The sequence below is a fragment of the Ptychodera flava genome, chromosome 20, assembly GCF_041260155.1.
Source record: "Ptychodera flava strain L36383 chromosome 20, AS_Pfla_20210202, whole genome shotgun sequence".
NCBI classification, from domain to species: domain Eukaryota; kingdom Metazoa; phylum Hemichordata; class Enteropneusta; family Ptychoderidae; genus Ptychodera; species Ptychodera flava.
Window position 1 is genome coordinate 26,800,519 of NC_091947.1, and position 22,087 is coordinate 26,822,605.

At 39.8% G+C, this 22,087-nt stretch overlaps 1 protein-coding gene across 1 annotated transcript; it reads left to right on the forward strand.

Moving 5' to 3' along the window:
* Positions 1–767: 767 nt before the first annotated feature.
* Positions 768–19,374, forward strand: LOC139120451 (uncharacterized). The gene is made up of 6 exons (XM_070684860.1): positions 768–1,235; positions 3,985–4,248; positions 8,253–8,426; positions 13,715–13,993; positions 15,684–15,956; positions 16,301–19,374. Exons 1-6 carry the CDS (start codon positions 1,169–1,171, stop codon positions 16,378–16,380), a joined length of 1,137 nt encoding a protein of 378 aa, XP_070540961.1. The 5' UTR covers positions 768–1,168; the 3' UTR covers positions 16,381–19,374.
* The last annotated feature ends 2,713 nt before the right edge of the window (positions 19,375–22,087 follow it).

Genomic DNA, 22,087 nt, shown 5'->3' on the forward strand with positions numbered 1-22,087 from the left:
TTCAAGGGGTAATGGTGAGATTATGTAAAGGCCAGGCTTGACGTCAAAATAGTAAACTCCGAATGGCGATTGAAACAAGCAACAGAAGTAGGATTCCACAGGACACATACTGGTAAACGCTGCCAATACCGTCATGTACAAAATATCAAATCCGATTATGTAAGTGTGTCAAACACGCATCTTCGAAGGCCAAACAATAAAATTTAAGTGCCAAATCTCACATTTCGGGGACGGAAATAATAAACTGTAAGCCTTGTGGTGTAGCGGTTTTTTTTTTCAAGAAACTTTCTGGCGAGAGAGATACTTTCACTAAATGGTTGTTTTTACGACTTTTTGCGTCACATCCTCTCCATTATTGGTTCTGTTTTCTGTTCAGTGTTTTCATAATCCTCCTGGGGCTTGTCTTGCTTACGACATACTGCTAGGTGTGACGTCATCGCCAATTTAACCCGATATCTGAACTTCAAATTGTCAAGGGACATTTTGTGTTGAGTCTATTTCTGATCCATCGGGCATTTTAAAGTTAATCTCCGTCATGCTTTTAAAATGTGCGTGTAAAAAAATAAAAGCTATGGGTTCTCAGTTTTTCATTCCTGGACTTTTCGTAGAGGATTTCTCGTGGTGTAGTCATAGTTTTGCATGAAAGTGTCCACAGATCGTATTCGCACACAACACGACTGTTTTTAAAGTCCCCCTCCTCCAGGTCATGCGCACTTCCGCAGGCCTTGAATTTTGACTATCGAGGGCAATAAAACCGTCGTAAACATTCAAGATTGTCTTCAAGATGTGGATGGTGAAGAAAAGTTTGCAAGTGTCAGGGTACAGGAAGCGCGGCTTTAGTTTGGTACATTAACTGGGATTTGTATCCCCGGTATAGTCCCGGCTTATCATTGTTTGTCAGCAAGATAAAAGCCGAGCGTTGATAGCACCATCTACATATAAGAGGGCCCATCCACAGCTAAACTGTTCCATTCGCACTGACACGTGGTCCGTGGAGCACAAACAGTAGGATCGCGGTGACGTTAACGGAGTGACAAGATAGCCCAACTGATTGCTGAGATTCTGTCGTTGGACTGGATAAGCTTACTGTATGTTGATAGAGTCGACCTGAGCTGAAGGCTGTAGAAAAAAGTCAGACCCTGATTGAATTCTTTTCTTTTTGCTCATCATGATAGTGTCCGCGAGAGATTTCTACGTTCTCGTCGTATTTGTCGGGCTCCTATGCAGTAGTATGGGTAAGTAAGATTTCCAATTCTAAATCTGAAGGTTGTCTCGTGGCTATGTCTTGTGCCGACCTAATTTCCACCTGACCACTCGATCACTCACACACACCAAAACGACCTTTTGTACCGGCGGTACGATTGACCACCGGACAGTACCAAGCCTTGTTCTTCCACTCACGTAACTTTGTCGGGATGAAGTACATCACTACACCCTGCGTACTCAATGATGAGCCAGAAGCGTGGACGTACTACAGAATCGTAGGTCCTACGTGGCACTGTAACTCGGAGAAACATACCTTACAGCTAGCTGCGAAGTCTGTACAAATTTCAGTCGACGTCGATTCCACGCATGGACAGACGCAACAATACATGTGTTTGTGTTTACAAACGACATGAACGAGTGCGTGCGGTAGACTGGCTGGTATATTAAAAACAATCGTACGAAAAATGTTTCCGATCTCATATTCTTTTGAATTCATATTACCTCACATAATTTCATGAAAGTCGTCTTCGGCATAACTTGTCTTTCAACATCTGTCATTGCGAGCCAGATGTAATATAATTTTTTTATATGATTGAGAAATGATAAACATCAGCTGTCCCAATAGGAATTCTATAATCGCCTTGTTGAATGCAGAAACGTCAAAATACATTAAGTGTAAATTCTTACATTTGCATGGAAAAGCGCCATCAGAACATCAGTAAGTGTTCGTAGGTTGTGCCTTTGAACGGAGTTGCAGCGAACCAATGGCAAACAGAAACCTATAACATCTCCCTGGCCGGGATAAGATCAGTCATAAGATCAGAATTTAGGAAACAGATATGTCTTGTGGTGAAAAGATGCCAAAATGATAATGCTATCCTTGCCTGGACAAACGTGTTGGATTAAATAAACTATGTATATCTTATGAAGACCCGTATTTGTAAGCAAACTTTCTGAATATTAATAATGAGTGAACTACCATTTGCCACGACAATGTACCAAGTGGGAAGTTGAACGTAAACAAAGTTCTAAAGATACGGAAAAGTTCGTTTCATAACAGACCTGTTACCATCGCACTTGCTGGAAAAGTCCAAAATATATCAAGTAAATAAAAATAGACAGTTTCATAGAGGGAACGAATAATCTGATCTTCAGAATCTCAACAATGACAATAAAAGAAAATCAAAAAACGATCAAGATAAACTACAGCAATTATATAACAACCAAGGTCTTTGGAGTGTCGTGCTATGATTATAAATGTAGAGTAGTGTGGATGTTTACGAGTATTTGTGGGGTATCACAAACGACACTGCTTCGAAATTTCGCATCAAGAGAAAACGCACCTTCAGCTTCGAGAATCGGAAAGCCCAAATCGTCCATTTTCGCGAACAGGACGTTCACATAGGATTACATAGCTTGACAATGACAGAATTCGCTCCCTGGGTTAATAACTGAGTGCGACCTTGAATTCCACTATTTACCCGTGTGTACCGAAGGAGTTACAAATCAACCAAACACCAAATGAATCCCTGTACATATCGGCAGAATCGATTTTTGTCTGAAAGGTAAAGCCAGAGACTCGGTATCCTCATGTGGACTCCGTCAACAGCAGCTGCCAGTTCCACGGCAAAATGTATGTCTGTTCATTATAACACCATAATGCTTAGTGTAAATTTATATAGAATGAATTGGAAAAAAATTAAGAAGGCACCTGAGTACAATCCGTTCACTGGTAAGAAAACTACTTTTGACGTCCAAATATTCTAGTAACAGTATTTTCGTGTTCCTGGGGCAACAGACAAAGTTGGAGCCACAGGTTAGACTCGATATATTGGAAACACGTGATCTTGACCGGGGATACGTTCATGGTGTTATAGTCATGTAATGTGGTCATCTGTATAATGTCAACAAATTTCATGACATCTAGCCCCTCTTTCCAAAGTAAGGCATAATCCTGATTCGTTGAAAGAAATCTGCTACATGTTATATGAGACAATTCTGCTGTAGAGGAACGTTAAATGATTATTGTATTTTGTCTGATTTTCCCTTGGAAAAACAAAAAAACATAAAGAGAATTTGGAGTCAAGTCAAAGCTAAAGTTATCAGGGAAAAATTAGTTAACTTAAGCTTTATCCAAGACAAACTTGAAATTACTCCACTGTTTTTTTGGGTTTTTTTATATCTTTGTTTTCCCAAATGGTTCATGGTGAGATAGGATCGTTCCGAAAATTTTATGGACAGCAAAGTACCCCTTGTGTTCGATTGAAGAAACATCTTTTCAAATTCACATGTGTGCACAGCTGTTTCCGAATAAAACTTCGGGGAGTACATTTTTTTGCGATTTCAATCCACAGCTTGAGAAAATAGAGAGACAGCTGATTTACATAACGATATATAATTTGCATACTCTTCTATCATGCAAATGGTTCTTGTTTGTAGTAGTTAACATAATTGTAAATAGACGCAATGATGGCCTATCCGTCGAAATCCCCTTGTTGAGAACCTTTTGCTTCTTTGCGCGCACAGACACAGACACATAGACACACAGACACAGACACAGGCACAGACATACAGACACACACAGACACACACAGACACACACACATGTATATATATATATATATATATATATATATATAATATATATATATATATATATATATATATATATATATTACTGTCAATAAAGGATCTTTCTTCCTAACCTATTAAAGCAGAACTCCTTTACGACCTTATTTATCGTCGCTGTAACGTTGACGCCTTTTTGTTATTTTCAAGCGAGCAGTGACGACTGCTCCAGGCGGAGCAACCAAAGACTGTTTAAAATTTTCGGGCACGTGGCCAACAGGTGCACCACTTGCAGGGACGACGCTGACTGTCACCCCGACGAACGATGCAAATGTTCCAAGGACTGTGGGAGAACTTGCATAGCCCATGGCGATAAACCCATTGTTAAGTTGGTAACGACGCCTGACGTACATGTCGATGCTTTGAAAGCAAAGGAACAGACGACAGTTACTGTAAAACAACAAGGAACAATTGGTAAGTTTCCTCAAACGACCGTGTTCGGTTTCGTCGACTTCATTAATCTGAGTTGGAAAGAAGGGATGTGAGACAGCGGGAAGACATGGATGTTACTAAGGGATAGTTACACTCCTTTCATGGTTTTAGTGGCTTCAATTCGTTACTTGTTCGTGTTTCGTTTTGTGTCAATATGTCATTGAGTATAGGGACTCTTTCCTGGTTTTGTTATGTTACTGTTCAAACTGACACTTACAAATCTTGCAAAAGCGTCTGATATCATTTACTACAACCATTTAAGGTAGAATGCGCCTCTGGGACAGGTATCTGGACTCTCAAACTTTTACAATATTCTTTTGGCCAACCACTTGTGTGAGCTCATTTTGAAACTTATGGAGAAAATGATTTAAGTTTACACAGGCATGTTTTTGTGAAAATCGATAATTTAATTTTCCTGATAGAGCTAATATAAGGATGGTAATCATTTTGAATTTCACAGGTGTTGGTAAATATTGGCCGATTGGTTTCTCTACTACCAAATTTGGACTGTGCCGCCAGATTTTCATACTTTATTTCGAAAGTTTACAGTGTCTTTACTAAAAGTTTTAGCAAAAAGTTTAAATATTTCAATTATGGGGCGCATACTATTTTTAATACAACCACCGCAAAACTTTTTATTCAAGGTACAATGGTAATTCCAATGGAGGTGTCACATTCTTCTTTTCGTTGAGTCAATTATAGATATTTAGTCCTAGAACGTATAACCCTATCACCTCATATTTAAATTTCAACATATCGTTCAGAGTTCATTACCTATAATTGTAAAACACTTTGAATAAGCAGCACTCTCTTTTTTAGCAAAATGGGAATTCGAATATGTTTGTTCTTAAATTCAGCCAACAAGACAGTTTGACCATTGCTAATGTGGGGGAATATTTTAATTAACAATATCTACAATTAACGAACCCTTGGAAAGAAATACTTTATTAATATACAGTACTCATGATTCAAAAGTTTCACGGCGTAAGTGTTTAGCAGTCAAATTTACACCCCAATCACCTGTGACTGACCAGTGCAACCCCTATCGGGGCTGCAAAGACATCGTGTTGTACAGAGCTGTGAATACAGGTGTGTGAAAGGACCAGAATTATATCCTGCATCAGTACATCATATTACCATGCCCTGTCCATTGCGTTTTAATTGGTCGAGCTGAACCACGTGACTGCCCACAAATACACAGTAATGGTTTGTTTTCATGCCCGTGAAAATGAATAATATCGTAAACATAGTAACTTTACGGCTAAAACGAATATTGTGATTTGTACAAAGATCATAATCAACCACAAAATAAAATGGAGCATTTGTGGGCCAAGTTTAGACTTTTTTTTCAAAAAAATCTCCGGATTTGCAAATTTTTGCAGCGCGCGCACTACTCACCGACAGGTTCTGGGGCCCCGTTGTCGTTCGCACGGGAAATTTGCGTAAATTTTGACTGTTTTTCAGGGTTCGTTGATAATATAATGGAAATAACAGACTCCGCGCTGACCATTAACGTTTATTTATGGGCGCGGGCGAGAGGAAAGCCAAATTAACGGGCTCGGCAAGCCTCGCCCATTAATTTTTGGCTTTCCTCTCGCCCTTGCCCATAAATAAACGTTAATGGTCAGCGCGTCGTCCGTTATTTCTATAATATTTGAAATTCAAAATGGCCGCCATTCCTGTGTTAACTCTATTGGGGAAAAATAAAATTTTGGATTTTCGTAAAAATAAGTCGGTAAAAGATTTTCTTTCTCCAAGAGCTTTAAAATGAGCCCCCACAAGTGGTAGATCAGAAAAGAATTGTAGAAATATGAGAGTCCGACTATCTGTCCCCGAGGCGCGTTCTACCTTACCCATAGACAGTAGAAGCAAGACCTCGCTTCTGTGTATGCAGGCCTATTAATAGACCATACAGGTCATTTAATGCAGATCTAAAATCTCACTTCCAGTTAGAATCAACCCAGTCCAGTAATCTGCCTGTTACATGTATTTATGTCCCGAAATCTGCCCATGGATTGCTCGCTTACGTTTCAACTGTCGAGTAATGAATAAATGATAAAATATTATTTCATCATTAAAAGGAATAGTTGAAACTTTACAACACCACTAGTCTTATCTAAAATGCCGGTCACACCATTGCCAAATATTAAAACTTTCGAGTCAACTTCACCCAATATCCACAGTTTCATCAAATAACTAAAACCTTTAGTGCATTACAACTTTAAGGCCTTCACAAGACCTCTTGCTTATTATTATTTCAAAAGACATGCAAAATTCAGTGAAACTGGATCGTAGCAGCTTTGTCATCGTTACTTCGAGATAGGCTTAGTATTGCTCTAATCATGCGGATGCAGTCTGTACGGAGAAGCCGTCCAGACGTGCAACGCACTGCAACCGATTGGCACGTCCTGTTAAACCATGGACGTAGAGCCCAGATCTCCATGGTTAAACAAACCGATATTCCCTTCTGAACAACTGACCTACTCTTCGAAAGCCATAACAACAACTATCTCACCGAGCGTGTTTGCTGTTCCGACACGTGTAACACCCAACGACGATATAAACCAACCCATTTCAATGATACTTCAACTGTACCTGTGTACCCATACCCCATAACTTCGACTTGGGACAGTGGTTCTGTCCCACGTATTAGCGGCATACACACGAACAAGTCAATAAACGTTCAACCCTTGTTATTTACAATGGCTCAATGGATAACATTTACAAGGAATTTATCGAGTAATGGGTATTTCATATCATCCAAAGCTGTTGAACACGACATAAAAACACACCAGCGCTGATCAGTGACCACGATAACAAAACGCTGTCGTGACGTGCGTGATGATTGGCTACAGACAACGTGGAATATAGTATTTTCGTTATTTGAAAAAGAACTACTGCCGTTCACTGACAGTCTGTGCATATTAAACACCTATTGCCTGGTCATGAGGGCTATAGCGCCCGTCTATTACCCCGAGGGGCCGTGTGTTACCAGAAACACATCGCTATTCCCCGAGACCGTAGGCCGAGGGGTATAGCGATGTGTTTCTGGTAACACACGGCCATGAGGGGTAATAGACGAGCGCTATAGCCCGAATACAGACCAGGCTATAGGTGTTTATAACACACCACATGCTCATGTTGTATTGTTATATAGATTTTAATGTGTTTTGATATTTTGCACTGCAACAATCCATTGTGACAAGTTTACTTGGCGATGTTTCGACAGCGGTTTCAGTTGTACGTGGTATCACTTTCTTTCAAAACATATTCGAAGCATACCTAGCGACATCCTTGGTTGCACTTTAATCTTTTCCGTCGTTGAGCTGTTCAAGTTCCTACGCTGTTGGAATGTTGGAAAATGTTGGAAAATCTGTTTTAGGGAATGTGTCGTCACCTATCCCGGACGCACATCACGTTCTAGTCACCCGCTATTGTTGCCTACGGTCACGTGACCGGGCACTTTCCCAAATTTGGTCAGAACTATTTCCCTAGGGAAATAGCTTTTCAAAAAATACCCTCTGACGTCACTTTTGTCGATCTGGTGGGGACTAGACGTATCTATTTTCTCGTCACGTGACGTATTCTGGCGAATCGCGACACGGAATGAGCATGTGGCGTGTTATAAATGTATATATCTTAATACTTTTGGCTTTCAGTTGTCAGGAAGTCGTAAGCCCTTAGAAGATCCCCGCTACAGTTGTATAATAGAGCGTACGTTCTGTAACTGTTGAGATGCGTTGCAACTCTCCTAGCTTGGTTTTGTTTTAGTTTTCTTTTTTGCACTTTTTATTGTGAACAAAACAAATACCGAAACCATTATAATGATTGACGAATATTCAACTTTGTAGTTGCCTAGTCCCCAACAGGAGTGAAGTTCATTTCGATTTAATATGGTAAAAATATGGTAACCTTTACATTTCTATACGTATGATCGGACCGAAGTAGACACACACTTAACAATATCACTTTCACTTTCTTTCAAGGTGATCATTGTCCGAAGAAGGAATACAGGTTAGTCTTAGTCTTTGGCTACATATCGCGAATTTGTCGGAAACGTGTCAAGTGTATCGTCGACAGCGACTGTGACCAGTCCGAGTACTGCGAGTGCAGCCGCTGGTGCGGCGCTGTTTGTGCTCCACGACCATCGCCAACACCAGGTAAGTCGGTAGATGATACACATGTTTGGTGGTACGCGTGCTATAGATTGGTATGGATATTGGAAGCTCATTCATATTTAGGGAGGGAGGCTATTATGTGGATTCACAGTCGACCCTTGTCGTACTTCGCCAGTCAAACCTTACAGGTCCACTAGCTGCAACTTTCAGTAATTTTTTCACTTCATATCCACACCGGTTTCCCGTTTTACTCCGACGCGACGTTTTTTCAGATTTACACTTTATTCTAAATATTAGATATTAGCTTGTGTCTGTCCCTTCGGATGACCACCCGGGGAAATATAGAGAGCTTGCCATTTATGAATTGTAGGGTGTATATTCGCACTATTACAAAATCGAATTTGTCTCTGAATAGACGTCCACAGACATTTGCAATTAAGGCAAGCTATTTCTTCCACTGTAGTTTTTACATAAGCTTTACTGAAAGGTCAGTCAAACGAAAGCGACGTTAAGGTAGAACGCACCTCGGGGACAGAAATTCAGGCCTTCAAATTTTATCACTTTTATTCTGACCTACCACTTGTGGGGGCTCATTTTGAAGCTCTTTGCGAAAGAAAAGTTTTCACCATCTTAGTTTTCCCTAAAATCGAAAATTTTGTTTTTTCTCATAGAGTTAACACAGGGATGGCGGCCATTTTGGATTTCAAATATCGAGAAACCACAAGTTATTTGTCTCTCTAGTACCAAAGTTTGCACGGTGACCCCTGATTTTTATTCTTGCTTTGGTAAGAGAATGGTTGAAAGTTTCAATGGGGAAAGTTTGAGCAAAAGTTTAAGTCTTTCACTATCGAGGTGCATATTACCTAAACTGACAAGAATAATTCTAGATCATCCTTCGAATATTTTTCTCCGAACACCCGCCACTATGACTCTGTCCATAACCTTGTAGCCTAGTGCGTAGGAAATGCCACAGTGATGAATGTCCAGGGGTGACCGTACCAACTACAATTCGTTCCTCATTCAGTGGAATAATGCTGACTTGGTTTATTTTCATTAACTTGTTACCGTTTGTAGAAACCTTTAAAATACATCGTTACTATGTACATTTGAATTCTAGTCCGGACCAGAATTTACTTGTCAACAATAACAATGAGTTGTCGAAATAAAAACGTGTATCTTGATATGCTTTGGGTAGTGAAACTTTTAATAGCTGAGATTAAAGACAAAAAATGTCAACAAAATCATCAAAAGTTAAAGGTACTGGGTCTTTAAACATTCCTTTTGAAAAGAGAGTTGTGTCTAACGTGTCTGAACAATCTGAACATAAAATTCTTGAACAAGCATGGTTTGAAAGCAAACAAACAGTAACTCCGAGAAAGAATCATTGATTTGTGTCTCACTGAAGTGGTACCCTAGAAAAATGGAAACTCGAAAACAAAAAACTGCCTGACAGCTATTTAGGAGAATAAAATGCTTCTACCAATACCATCATACTGTGCATTAAACTTGGCCAGTTCTACCTCAGAACTATATTAATGTGACGTTTCATATAAACGTGCAATTTTTTTGAGAAACCATAATGTTGGATCGGTAGGTAAATTGTTTTACAATCGTCAATATGACCCTTATCACATCTTATCAAACCAGAGGGTAACGTTCGATTCACTCCAGGTGAACTTTGAACCCGAAACTCGGTCACAGATTCCCAGGGATGATCCGATAAAATTTCATTGTCCTTCTCTCCATAATTCGCCGAAGCTATTAGACAATTAAGAGGGTGTGAGTGAAGGCGGAACCAGATAACAACGCTGATCTTGTTCCTGCCTGCGTTACTAGTACTGTGAAGTGATATGATAACTCCTGTACCAATCAGGGCGACTTTGCAAAGATTCTCCGACCAATCACGGCACGTCTTTTCCTGTGCGTCAACAGCGTTCCATAAGCTAAAAATGATCGATTGGTGTAAACGATGTGTGTTCTACGATATTCACAGTTTAATTGTGATCTTCGTATTCTCAGCTTTTTTGATAAAAAAAGTAGGGCGATAAAAGTTCATCTATTAATCATCGCTGTGGGAAAAGGAGTTTCAACCTCAACTTCCACGTTGGGAAAATATTACTCACACACAAATATGCTTAAGACTATCATGCTAAGCACAATTACAATTTACGAGGGTATGTAAGGTCATCTGCCTTAGATCGCATATCACACCTATAGAGATGTTTTTAAAGGCACTTTCGCGATCCCTGGGATCGCCTTTGTTCTGGTCTGTAAGAGGATTATGGAGGTGTGATAGCCTTTTGTTTTCCATTGAAATTGTAATCTGGTGGGTAAATTTTCTGATGAGACAACCTGGTGCCAACACAGGCCTTTAAACCCTGCCGACTTCGTCGTCGCCGTTCGGAAAAAACGTTCCGTGAGCTATGAACTTTAATATCTCGATCAATGCATTTCACGCCTTGTCCCTTGAGGTGAGACAACGAGCGCGTGACTTGAAACTTTTATTAGTCATGCTTAACAGGGATATGCAAAACTCGACAACTTTAGACCATCGCTTTTTCGCAAGAAACCTCTCCCTCTCTTTTTTAACTCATGCTTTATGTGAGCAATGATTTATATAGCATAACATGGAGGTCTACAATGCAAAAACATACTACTTAGCAATATTATTATCTATACTTTATGGGAGTCGAGGTTTCGCACGTACCTTTTTAAGGTAGAACGCACCTCGGGGACAGACATTCGGAATCTCAAACTTTTACAATTCTCTTCTGATATACTAAATGTGGGGATTCATTTTAAAGCTCTTGGTGAAAGAAAACTTTAAACCGGCTTAGTTTTTTGAAAATCGAAAATTTTTATTTTTCCCCATAGAGTTAACACAGGGATGGCGGCCATTTTGAATTTCTAATATCGGTAAATCTTGGGTAAATTGTTTCTCTAGTACCAAAATTTGCACGGTGACCCCCTATTTTTATTCTTGATTTTGAAAGAGAATGATTGACAGATTCCTTGAGGAAAGTTAGAGCAAAAGTTTAAGTCTTTCACCTTCGAGGTGCATACTACCTTAATGTGAGCTTTCAGTTTTCCTTTTCTATACTTAAGCTTGGTAAATTCTTTACAAATGCACTGTTGATAGCAAGGGGGTTTGTTCTTTACATCGCGCGACATACAGATTTAATAGATAGATCTGTTTCGCGATTAGAATCAGAAGATTCACAAGCATTGACTTGTCCAAATAAACTTCAAGCAATAATATAGCTTTTATGGGTCAAAACCGGCAGTAAGACCGGTTTCCCTGCCTAGGGTATAGTCCCCGGTCCATAACGGTGTTCACGGTTGCCTAACATGAAGAACGTACAAAGAGATGAATCGAGCGACCCTACTTCCGTCATTGCTGAAGACAAATTGATGGATCCCATTCTGAAATGCTACCGTGCAGGGATCTTTTCCAGAGCTAGAAAAAAACTCATGCTCTAGACTGAGAGAGACGAAGAACACATGTCATAGATAAAGCGATCCAACATCGAGTAACGTGTACGCTACTGTTTTCAAAATAACCATCGGTTGAAACATACTGGAAAAAAAAATAAACAAACAAGCACATGAACAAATGTTGACCAGGATTGTATCGACATCAGAGTCGTTCACCTTCATGTTCGAGCATAATTTGCACAACCGGAGCAAAAATATTGTTCTCCAGCCTATAGAAGTCAATTGAAGCACGGAGACTGCGATAAAGTTAATAATTTCGAGTGTTTATTTGTTTTACGAGTGTACCCCGATAACTGTAGCATAGATATGACGTCTTTACAATGACCAATAACTCATCACCTGTCACGGGGAGATTACTTGGACGTTTCCGGCCAAAATCGTCGGAGCGACCTTTGTACCTGACATATCCTAGTTCGTGGACTTCAAACGGCGAACCTTTGCAGCTGAAGCGAAAGACAGGTCGCAGGAAAATTTTCTACATTTTAATTTTGACACAAGTTTGTTGAAATAATCCTTGACTGCAATGCCGAGTTTGCTATATAAAGCGAAAGAACTGATCTCGTGTAAGTCACGTGAAAGACAGGGTCTTGCAAAGTGTCCCCATTTGCACAGGCGCCCGTGGCCTGGGTAATCTGCTTGATCGATCGATTTTCTGCTCGATCTATGGATCCCATATTAGCAATGGAGGAAAGATCGAGTACGGGATCGAGAGACCGGGCAGACTACCGAGCCCGCGGGCGTCTGTGGTTTTATCCACAGGGATTCGTAAATGGTCATAAATGGTCATAAAATAATTCCTTATTTAAATATTCAGTGATTAATAAATCGTGATTTCAAAAAGTAGTAGTTTGCACGGTTTTCATTGCTTGATGCTATATTGCATCGGACTGTTTCAGGCTGTATATTCCACGGTTTCCCCATGCACTTTTTACATATTTGACCTCTCGACAGCCTCGTCTTGACTGTGTACCATGACTTCATAGTTTTTGTGCCACTAGGTCGTCCAGTACTGGGCCCCGGCCAGGCGCGGTATAGCGGCAAGCAGTGAAAAATGTGCTTTTTCTAATCATGATGTTATTCGTCATTTACATCAAAATAAGGGATTATTTTCTGGCCATTTACGAATCCCTGTGGTTCACCCCAAAGGCTGGGCGTGTTGTTGGCCCATAAACGGTGGAGATCTTCTGTCTTGGCAACGTCGTCTCTATGGTATAGCGGACAACACGGAACAAATCTTTGTTGACAAGCGCGCTAATCTCATTATTAGCGTATTAAATTGGACAACTACAAAGTTTTTGAAGTGCTTTCGAGTATGTCCTCACGGTCTCTCAGAGTTCGCAGTATTTTATCCGCATTCCTTAGATAGTGGCGATCATTCGTCATCCCCTCGACATTTTTTTCGTTTTAACAAAGCCAGTACGCCAATTTTGATGTACAGATGATGCAGAATATTCAAGAAAAAGTTCCAAAAACTTCAAATTTTCTCTTCAACACTGAAATCTTGTATACCATTTTCTAATAACTTTCTGGCATGCACAGAATACGAATCATTTATTGAAATTTATAATGTCGCCAACAAGGATTGAATCAACTTTGATCGAAGATAGAAAGTTTAGTAAGATATTATTGCTGGAGATATAATTGTGCTAATGTGTTAACAGGACAAAGAGCAACGGTCATTTCATGAAATAGGTTAAGCACACATCAAAGAAAGGTCCTGCAAACACTGTACAATTCGAGAAATAACACATTTTGGACGTTTACAGACAGACAAAATATCTGATTGTTTTCTTGTTTTTTTATGCATGTATGTATATATGTTTTTTTCTCCCTAGATATTCCAAAAGCCGGCTCGTGTCCGTTGGTGCAACTGGGGTACAACCCACTCTTTCAGCGCTACAACAATTGTCGTTACGACTCGATGTGCCCAGGCGCCAGAAAATGCTGTAAAACCGTGGCTGGCTTTCGATGTTTGAAACCTGAATTGCCGTCTACCACAACCACCGTGTCGATAACAACAACTGTCAGTAATGTTACCCTGGATTTTAGATACAAAAGATATATGATGTCAAACCTTACAACAGCAAATGAAAATTATTCAGCGGAAATAAAACGTTAGTTTTCTATTTTAATTTGTGTTTTTGAAGGGAAATATCTTAACTTTTTGATAATTAATATTCTTCTATCATTATTTTTTAGTGAAACAATTACATACTTTCTCCATCTCCCTAAAGCCTGTTCATGGGACCACGAATCATTACTGTACAGTATGGATCGTTATTTTTGACTAGTAAATTCGAGTCCCGATACAAACTGAGTTGTCAACCATAACATGTTGGCATAATATACAGTCATCACGCTCATGTAGGCTTTTTGGCAAAGTGAACATTAGATATGTCGATATGATTGAAGAGTATGAGAAGAAACTTATTATTTGACAAACACCGCAAATAACTGGAAAGCTCGTGGAAATGGAGCTAGCCACGCCCATGGTTCATGTCATCGTTACCTTAGCTCATGATGACTTATCTACAGATGCAATTCTGTGAAAGTACAGTCATTTTCACAAAATATAAGTTTGTTGTTAAACTCTGGTAATTGCAATGGAATTGCACCACCGTCTTCAGTCGCATCACACGGCCGATACAGTTAATATTTACGTGATTGTATATGTGTCAGGTATGGGTTATGTTTGCATGTCTTCCACGCGTGCACATGGGCGAACGATTCCTTGTAGCCCACGTGTTGAATGCGAAGAAAAGTTTATAGTGTAGCTGCATGGGTCTCATGATTTAGACACGGTAGCCAGCTGATCACTGCGTGCCCTGAACTGAATGCAAATCTGGGGAATGTTTGATCAACGTCTGGCAAATAACATTGTCTGCTATCTCGATAGTGGTTGAGATCCCAAACTAGATCAACGTTCGTAGCTTCACGTTTTAACTGAATTATACCTTTACGATTTTCAACTGTCATAAAAGCCTAAGTAATGCTAACTTTCGATGATTATTTCATTATTTTTATTTATAAATCAATTGCAACTTCTTATTCTACTCCCCAAAGAATGTTGAAACACCCACTATTTAGCTTGTCAACTTATCGTTTAAATGTGTAAAATGCATTTTTATTGTTACATTTTAATTGTAGTCAGGACCAGAAGTCACTTTTCAACAATAACAATGCAGTTTACAACCATAGGGGCTGAGTTGACAAGCTGGATACTGTGTATATCAACATTCTTTGGGGAGAAGAACAATGAATTATGGTTCACATGCAAAATAGAAATGGTGAAATTATCATCAAAAGTTAGCATAACTGGGACTTTAATATACAAAATATAGAATTCAGAAATCAAAATAGTAAATATGGTTTGAACTATTTTGTGATGATTGCGGGTGACGAAAGGTGATAGAAAGTTATGCATTTACTACTATTGTTATGTCAATATTTTTATCCCAGGTGATATTTGCTAGAGAATGATAATTATATATATCACTAGTATCATATTTAGTGCTACAAGTGTTCTCATCGCATGCAAAGGTTTCCAAACAGTTCATGCTATTTTGCCAAAACATTTCTGATTTGGTTAACGGCGTTTTTGTTTCGTCAATTGTCACTTAATGGTGATGTACTGTATTATTCGACCGAAGCGATGCACAGCAAGTTTTATCATCATAAAGCGTAATGTAAGCCAGGTGCTAAAGACTTCGATTGGGTTTTGTCGTCCAGAATAATTCATTGCAAAGTTGTTCTTATTTTTTTCAATTTTTAAAATCCATGTAACCCTTTAATTTGTACTCACAGACCCCTGCATGGTCAAGGTCTGCAGAGACGAAGAACTTTGCCAAGTTTCACCTGAAACCGGCGAGGCAGAATGTGTTCAAAACCGGAGAAATTGCGACGAGGACGAAAACGTCGACGTCTGCGGCAGCGACGGCGTGACGTATCAGTCAATTTGCCATCTTAAGAAAAACGAAAGTACCAGAATCGTCCATCTTGGGAAGTGCACACTCGCAGTGGGTGCTTTCGGTGACAAATCGTGGCGGGTGTCTGGCGATGCCTGGATCAGAAGGACAGGTGAGGTCATGAGGTCATGATATCCTTATCTCCCACGATTTGCTTTCTCAGGAGAGATTTTTCCCAACAAGATTTCAGGAGAGCGAACTAGTATATTCGAATTCGTCGATTGTATTGTCACATTGTATGCTGAGGTATTATCGCAATATTTTGAGGCATTGCCTACCATTCTGTTACATTATTACAGTTAAATTCTGTACCGGTTTACGCTAATCTTATTATCACGCCATCGAGCTCTTCAAATTTAATGAGCCATTGTACACCGCTGTTTCAATTGATGGCTGATAGATTTGCGAAGAGTATTCATGCCACCTCGTCTAATTGTCCGTTTATCTCTTTCTCAGCGATGACACCGATAGCTCCCACCATCGCGTCATCTTTTGGAGATAGCGCCGGAGAAACCCCAACGATAAGGCAAAACTGATAAGCCAAATGGACACTGGAAAATAAAGTACAATCAAAGGTGATCGGTGCCTGGCGATCAAAAGAAAAGAATTGATTAAGTTCACAACCGAAGCGAAATGGACTTAGAAGCAATTTATATTTATAAGTCTTAGACCGACAGATGTACACAAAGAGTACATTTTGATTATTTGAGACAGCTGAACTATGAAATATAGACAGTGCCTAAAGCAGATTTATTTTAGAAAGTTATCATCACTTTAAGATGTAACGTCATCCAAGCTTTAATTTTCTTACCTTTATCAGAAATATTTAGTGAATTTTTTTTGTAAGTCTCACGCCAGACACATAGTTTCGCGTTCAAGGTAGTACAAGCCTCGAAATTGAAAGACTTCAACTTTTGTTCAGTCTTTCAGCAGGGAACGTTAGATCATTCCCTTTCGAATCAAGAATAAGAACCAGGGGTCACAGTTAGAAATTTGGCACCAGAGAAACAAATTTCGGAATAATTACAGACACTTGAAATTCAAAATGGCCGCCGTCCCAATGCTAACTCCATGAGTAAAAAATAAATTTTATGTTTCCACAAATACAAGCCTGTGAAAACTTAAGTCACTTAATGAGCTTCAAAATGAGCCCCCACTGGTGATAGACCAAAAAAAGGTGTTTGTAAAAGTTTTGGAGTCCGAATATCTGTCCCCGAGGCGCACTCTAGCTTAAAGAAACAAGAGCGTGATAAGGATAAGGTTCAAAAGCGAGCACTTGGATGTATCCGCTTGGCGAAAGCCGAGGGATGGACCATTAGATCTGGGGAGGGATGATCAGAATATCGATATGCAACTTTTTATTTCGCGTTCAGAATTTAAACATTTTTCGGACTTACAAGGCATGCATGATTTTTGACAAGTTTTCAATCTTTCCAGTCAACCCCCGTGTGAATATTTTATTTCAAAAACTATTAAGACTGCAATTTTTGCTACTTATTACTGTCCTTCCATTTTTTCCATTTTGACTGCCCCAACGGATCTAATGGTCGAACCCAAAGCAAACATACATACATACATACATACATACATACATACATACATACATACATACATACATACATACATACATACATACATACATACATACATACTTTTTCTTTCCTTTATCATAGGCAATAGGAGTGAGACGCTGCTACTGTCTATGCCTTTATATATCTTCATGTATTTTATTTACTGTTGGTTTTTAAATCAAACACTAGTGGTACTAATTAGTTGTTCTGTCAATACGCGTTGTTTTTTTTGTCATCTTTAATTATAAGACGATTTATTTGCAAAGTAGGTACGAGCAATCCTTACAAAACATCTTTGGTCATATGACCCTGCCCTGCGTTTAGTTGTCCCCTATTGGTTTATTGCAATCTAGTTTCTACAAACATTAAAGGCAATGTTGGCGACAAAAAATACCCGCAAACGCTTTGAATACGTATTGCCTGACTTCATTTGCAGTTTGTATCGATTCAGTCATTAAGCCTTGTTTTTTCATATGTAAGGTTTCTGATTAATGCCCCATTATCAGTGTGGTGGACGGAGAAGACCAAAGGAGGCCCGGGGGACCTTGGAGGGTCGCGTCTTGCGTCATTGAGGTACTCCAAAGTCCTGCGGATCACCGATAATCGATTACCGCAGGCATCCTAATGGGAAGGTTCGCGTGAACCGTGTCAGCCTACCCTCGGTACGACAGTGATCAAAGGTAAAGAGGAGAAATTCCAGTGACACTGTATCTAGGCCCCCTCATTCATGGCCTTCAAATGGCATTATATATTTCCCTTGGTTTCCATGTCTGCCGACGACTTGGCCCAAACTTCCCCTTAGTTTTTCCAGTTGATATCCGTGAAACGGATTCTCCTACATAAGTTTATGAAACCTATTGCCATTTGAGTTTTATATTGTTCAATCAAAGGGAACCCATGGGAGGCACAGCAAAGTGGGGCAATTTAAAACCTTTGGAGTTAGGATCGATAAGAGCATTACATTCCAAATCATTTCTAAATTTCTGGTTGCATTTAAAGGAACTTACTGGCCATATGGCATTCTATCTACTCAAAACCGTTTCGGGACTCAAATGTTTTTATACTGTAACGGTCATCCTCTATGAAATAATTGAGCTGTATCTTGATAGCCATCCAATCAGTGGTCGTTATTATTTTTTTTCAGAAAGTCTATAGCTTTGAATTAATACTGTAACATTCCATAACACAGTAAGAGGCTACTTTGTTCGCACACTGGGTTCGTACAGGGCAGATTCACCGAATAGAGATTGTTGTGTCGGTTTATTGACGAGATCGGTAGTTTGGTTGTCACGATATAAAATTGTTCCAAAATTCATGAATTTCCCTTTTCACGCAAAAGGCCGACGATGAAGTTTGATATTAGTGAATTTGTCCACATGTACGTAATTTTTATGTCAAAATCCAATATTTTCTACTTTTTTGTCGAATCTTATTTGTGTTCTCCAATGTCGACATACCCAAATGTCACAACCTGGCAAGTGTTTCTTTTGCACGCAAAAGTGTCTTTGATCAAGTACCGCGATTCCGCTACAACTCCTTTTGGAACCGCCCTTGATAGTTGCTCACTGCATCTTCAGCGATTACATGTGTAAGCCAAAATGTCCAAGAAAGCCATCATCAACTAACGTGTTCGGTGAAACTTTCCATTGAAAACTTTTCCCTTAAAGTGTATGTTATTTTAGCCTTTATCCTTATTTCAGTCTGTAACCAAAGGTTTTGAAACACTGAAGATTGGTCCCTCAAAGGGACAGTGGACAGTGAAATCAGTTTGTACTTACAACTTCCCACATGGCCATTTTCTACGCCTGCGTACAAAAATTTTACGTAGGTGACGTTAAAGCTTATTACCGACTGTTACTGGTCATGGTGCATTATAGGTCGAAAGCACATTTCTTACATCATAAAAAAATATGATGGAAGACACTTGAACGTCAATAAACGCTGTAGAATGTAACAAGACATCGACTCTTCTAGGATGGGCTTTGTATGTATGTATGTATGTATGTATGTATGTATGTATGTATGTATGTATGTATGTATGTATGTATGTATGTATCTATCTATCTATCTATCTATCTATCTATCTATCTATCTATCTATCTATCTATCTATCTATCTATCTATCTATCTATCTATCTATCTTTGAATGTATCTTTGTGCTTATCTATATATGTATCTATGTACGTATCTACGTATGTATCTATGTATCTTTCTATGTATCTTTGTATGTGTCTGTGTATAAAATTTACTTAAGTATACACGTGCACACACGTGCGTATTGAAGTATGCATGTACGATATTTGTGGTTATTCATTGCCCGTGTATATTCATTTAATGCAGAGTTCCAAGGTTACCCGTCATTAGAAGACAGCAGCCGATTTCAACAGATGGACAGATTAAAATACTTAGTCTGTGAGTACGTGATCATGGTCGGTTTCTTGGCCAAGAACACAGTGGTTAATCTCCGAATATTTAGTTAAGTCTAATTTGTGAACACATGATAGTTAAATTTTGAAGAAGTGCGATGAAAGTGAGGTAATGAACTGTTACTTGAGGGGAAATGTGAGGATAAACACATGTAAAATTCTAGTTGTACACGCAGTACCAGTTACTGGTACTAAAACAGGGAAACCGGTAGAGGGCGCAAAGAAACCTAAAATTAACTCTGTAACTGGATAATGGTGGATGGCTGCCACTTATCTAGACCACAGGTGCCAGGAGTTGCCAGTGTAGCATGCATATATAGCTATGTATACTACAGCCGCAACTCCAGGTACCTGTGATCTAGACAACTTCGAGGAAAATCGTCCCTATATGTGGCCAGGGGCATGCAGTACTGTTATAAAACTTTTGTCTTTAGCGAGCGTTCAGTTTTTACGGCCTGGGGGGGGGGGGGGGCGGCAAAATCTTGTCGCCGGTGTTAAAAAAAATATAGACCCCCCCTGCATTTTTCGTGAAAAAAAGATGACCCCCCCTTTGTCAGACGAAAAAATTTGATGATCCCCCTCCCCCCCCCCCCCGCTGAAAAATAACCAAAACCCATATGTCAAATTTACCCGCATGGTTTGGATTTGAACTACGGTACGTGGTGCACTTTATTCGTGTAGCAGAGATGCCAGTGCACAAACTTCTCAGCCACATCCATTGAAACGTCTGTTAATTAGAACGACTGTAAGGCAATTTTTAACTTCATTTCCATAGACAACTTATGTCCATGGACATTGTATAAAGTAAACTTTATTGGAGTGGTTCGCCAAAGGCAGCCCTCCGGTTAAGAGGGTCATGGGCCATTACGTAAAGTCAACTTTATTCTAGTGGGCCACTAAAGATGGCCCGCCGGTAAAGAGGGTCGATCATGGCTATTGCATAAAGTAAACTTTACTGGACAGGGCTGCTGAAGGCGTGCGGCCATTAAGATTGCCATGGGGTATTACATTAAGTCAATTGTAGTGGGCCGCCCCAGGCGGCCCGCCGGTAAAGAGGGTCGATCATGGCCATCGTATGAAGTAAACCTAATTGGAGTGGGTCGCCAAAGGCGGTTGCCCATTAAGTGGGTCATGGGTAATACATAATGTATATTTATTGTAGTGGGCCGCCGAAGGCGCCCCGCCGGTAAAGAGGGTCGATCATGGCCATGGAATAAAGTGAACTTTATTGTTGGTATTATGTTTTTGAAAATGTGGTGACCCCCCTTTCCTACCAGTGAAAAAGCGATGACCCCCCCCCCCTTCGCGGATTCCAAAATTACGATGACCCCCCTGGATTTTGCCGCGGCCCCCCCCCCCCCGCCGTAAAAACTGAACGGTCCCTTATGTTTATCTTTCGTTAGTGTTCCCTGAAACATTTGTGACATAGCATGGACTGGGGGAAGAAATGGATCCCCATACAAGTTTAGCTGCCTTCGGATTGCAGCATCGAACACATGCATGAACAGTTAAACTTAGTGTAACCGGACCTGATTTATTTATGCATATAATATGGTACGATGTCATGGTTTCCGTTTCCTAGCAACTGGTACGCCGGTACCACTTGGAGGTTAATGAAGCTCGTTAACAGCTCCTTCACAATTTTGAAAAGTCGAATGGTACCAGCCAGTAACAATGGCACTATCGTTTGTATCCCAAGTCGTATTCGTACCAACCCTGTTATTATGAGCATACAGATACAGTGATCATGTACAATTTTTGGCCAATGGCTGTTCTTTATTGAAAATGACCCATTGTCTGTTGATTTGCATAATGAAACGATGCTCATTAATATACTTTGCATAAATAAATACCATCAAGTGAGACACAGTCGTTCTATGATCAAAGCGACGGATAAACGTGAAATGATCGGTTCTACGAGATGCGAAGTCGGTTCCGAAGCCGTTGAATCTAGAAACGAGCGAGTTATAGTCAGTCGCACACACGTCATGTAACCATCTGTTGTATTTTTGGTCGTTTGTGTGTTAATGAAGTCAAATACGGCTAGTTTTCAATCGGTTTGGAACTCACAACATACGGAAGTCAGTCGCCTAGCAGAGAGGCAACAGACAGAACCGCTCGGAAGTCAAAAGTTGGAAAAACTTTCACCAAGTTCAAATCATATCAAGTGTAAAGACACACAATTTACAATGCATGTTATGTAGGAAACTCCATTTTATTTATGTCGTAGTTTAATATCTTTACTT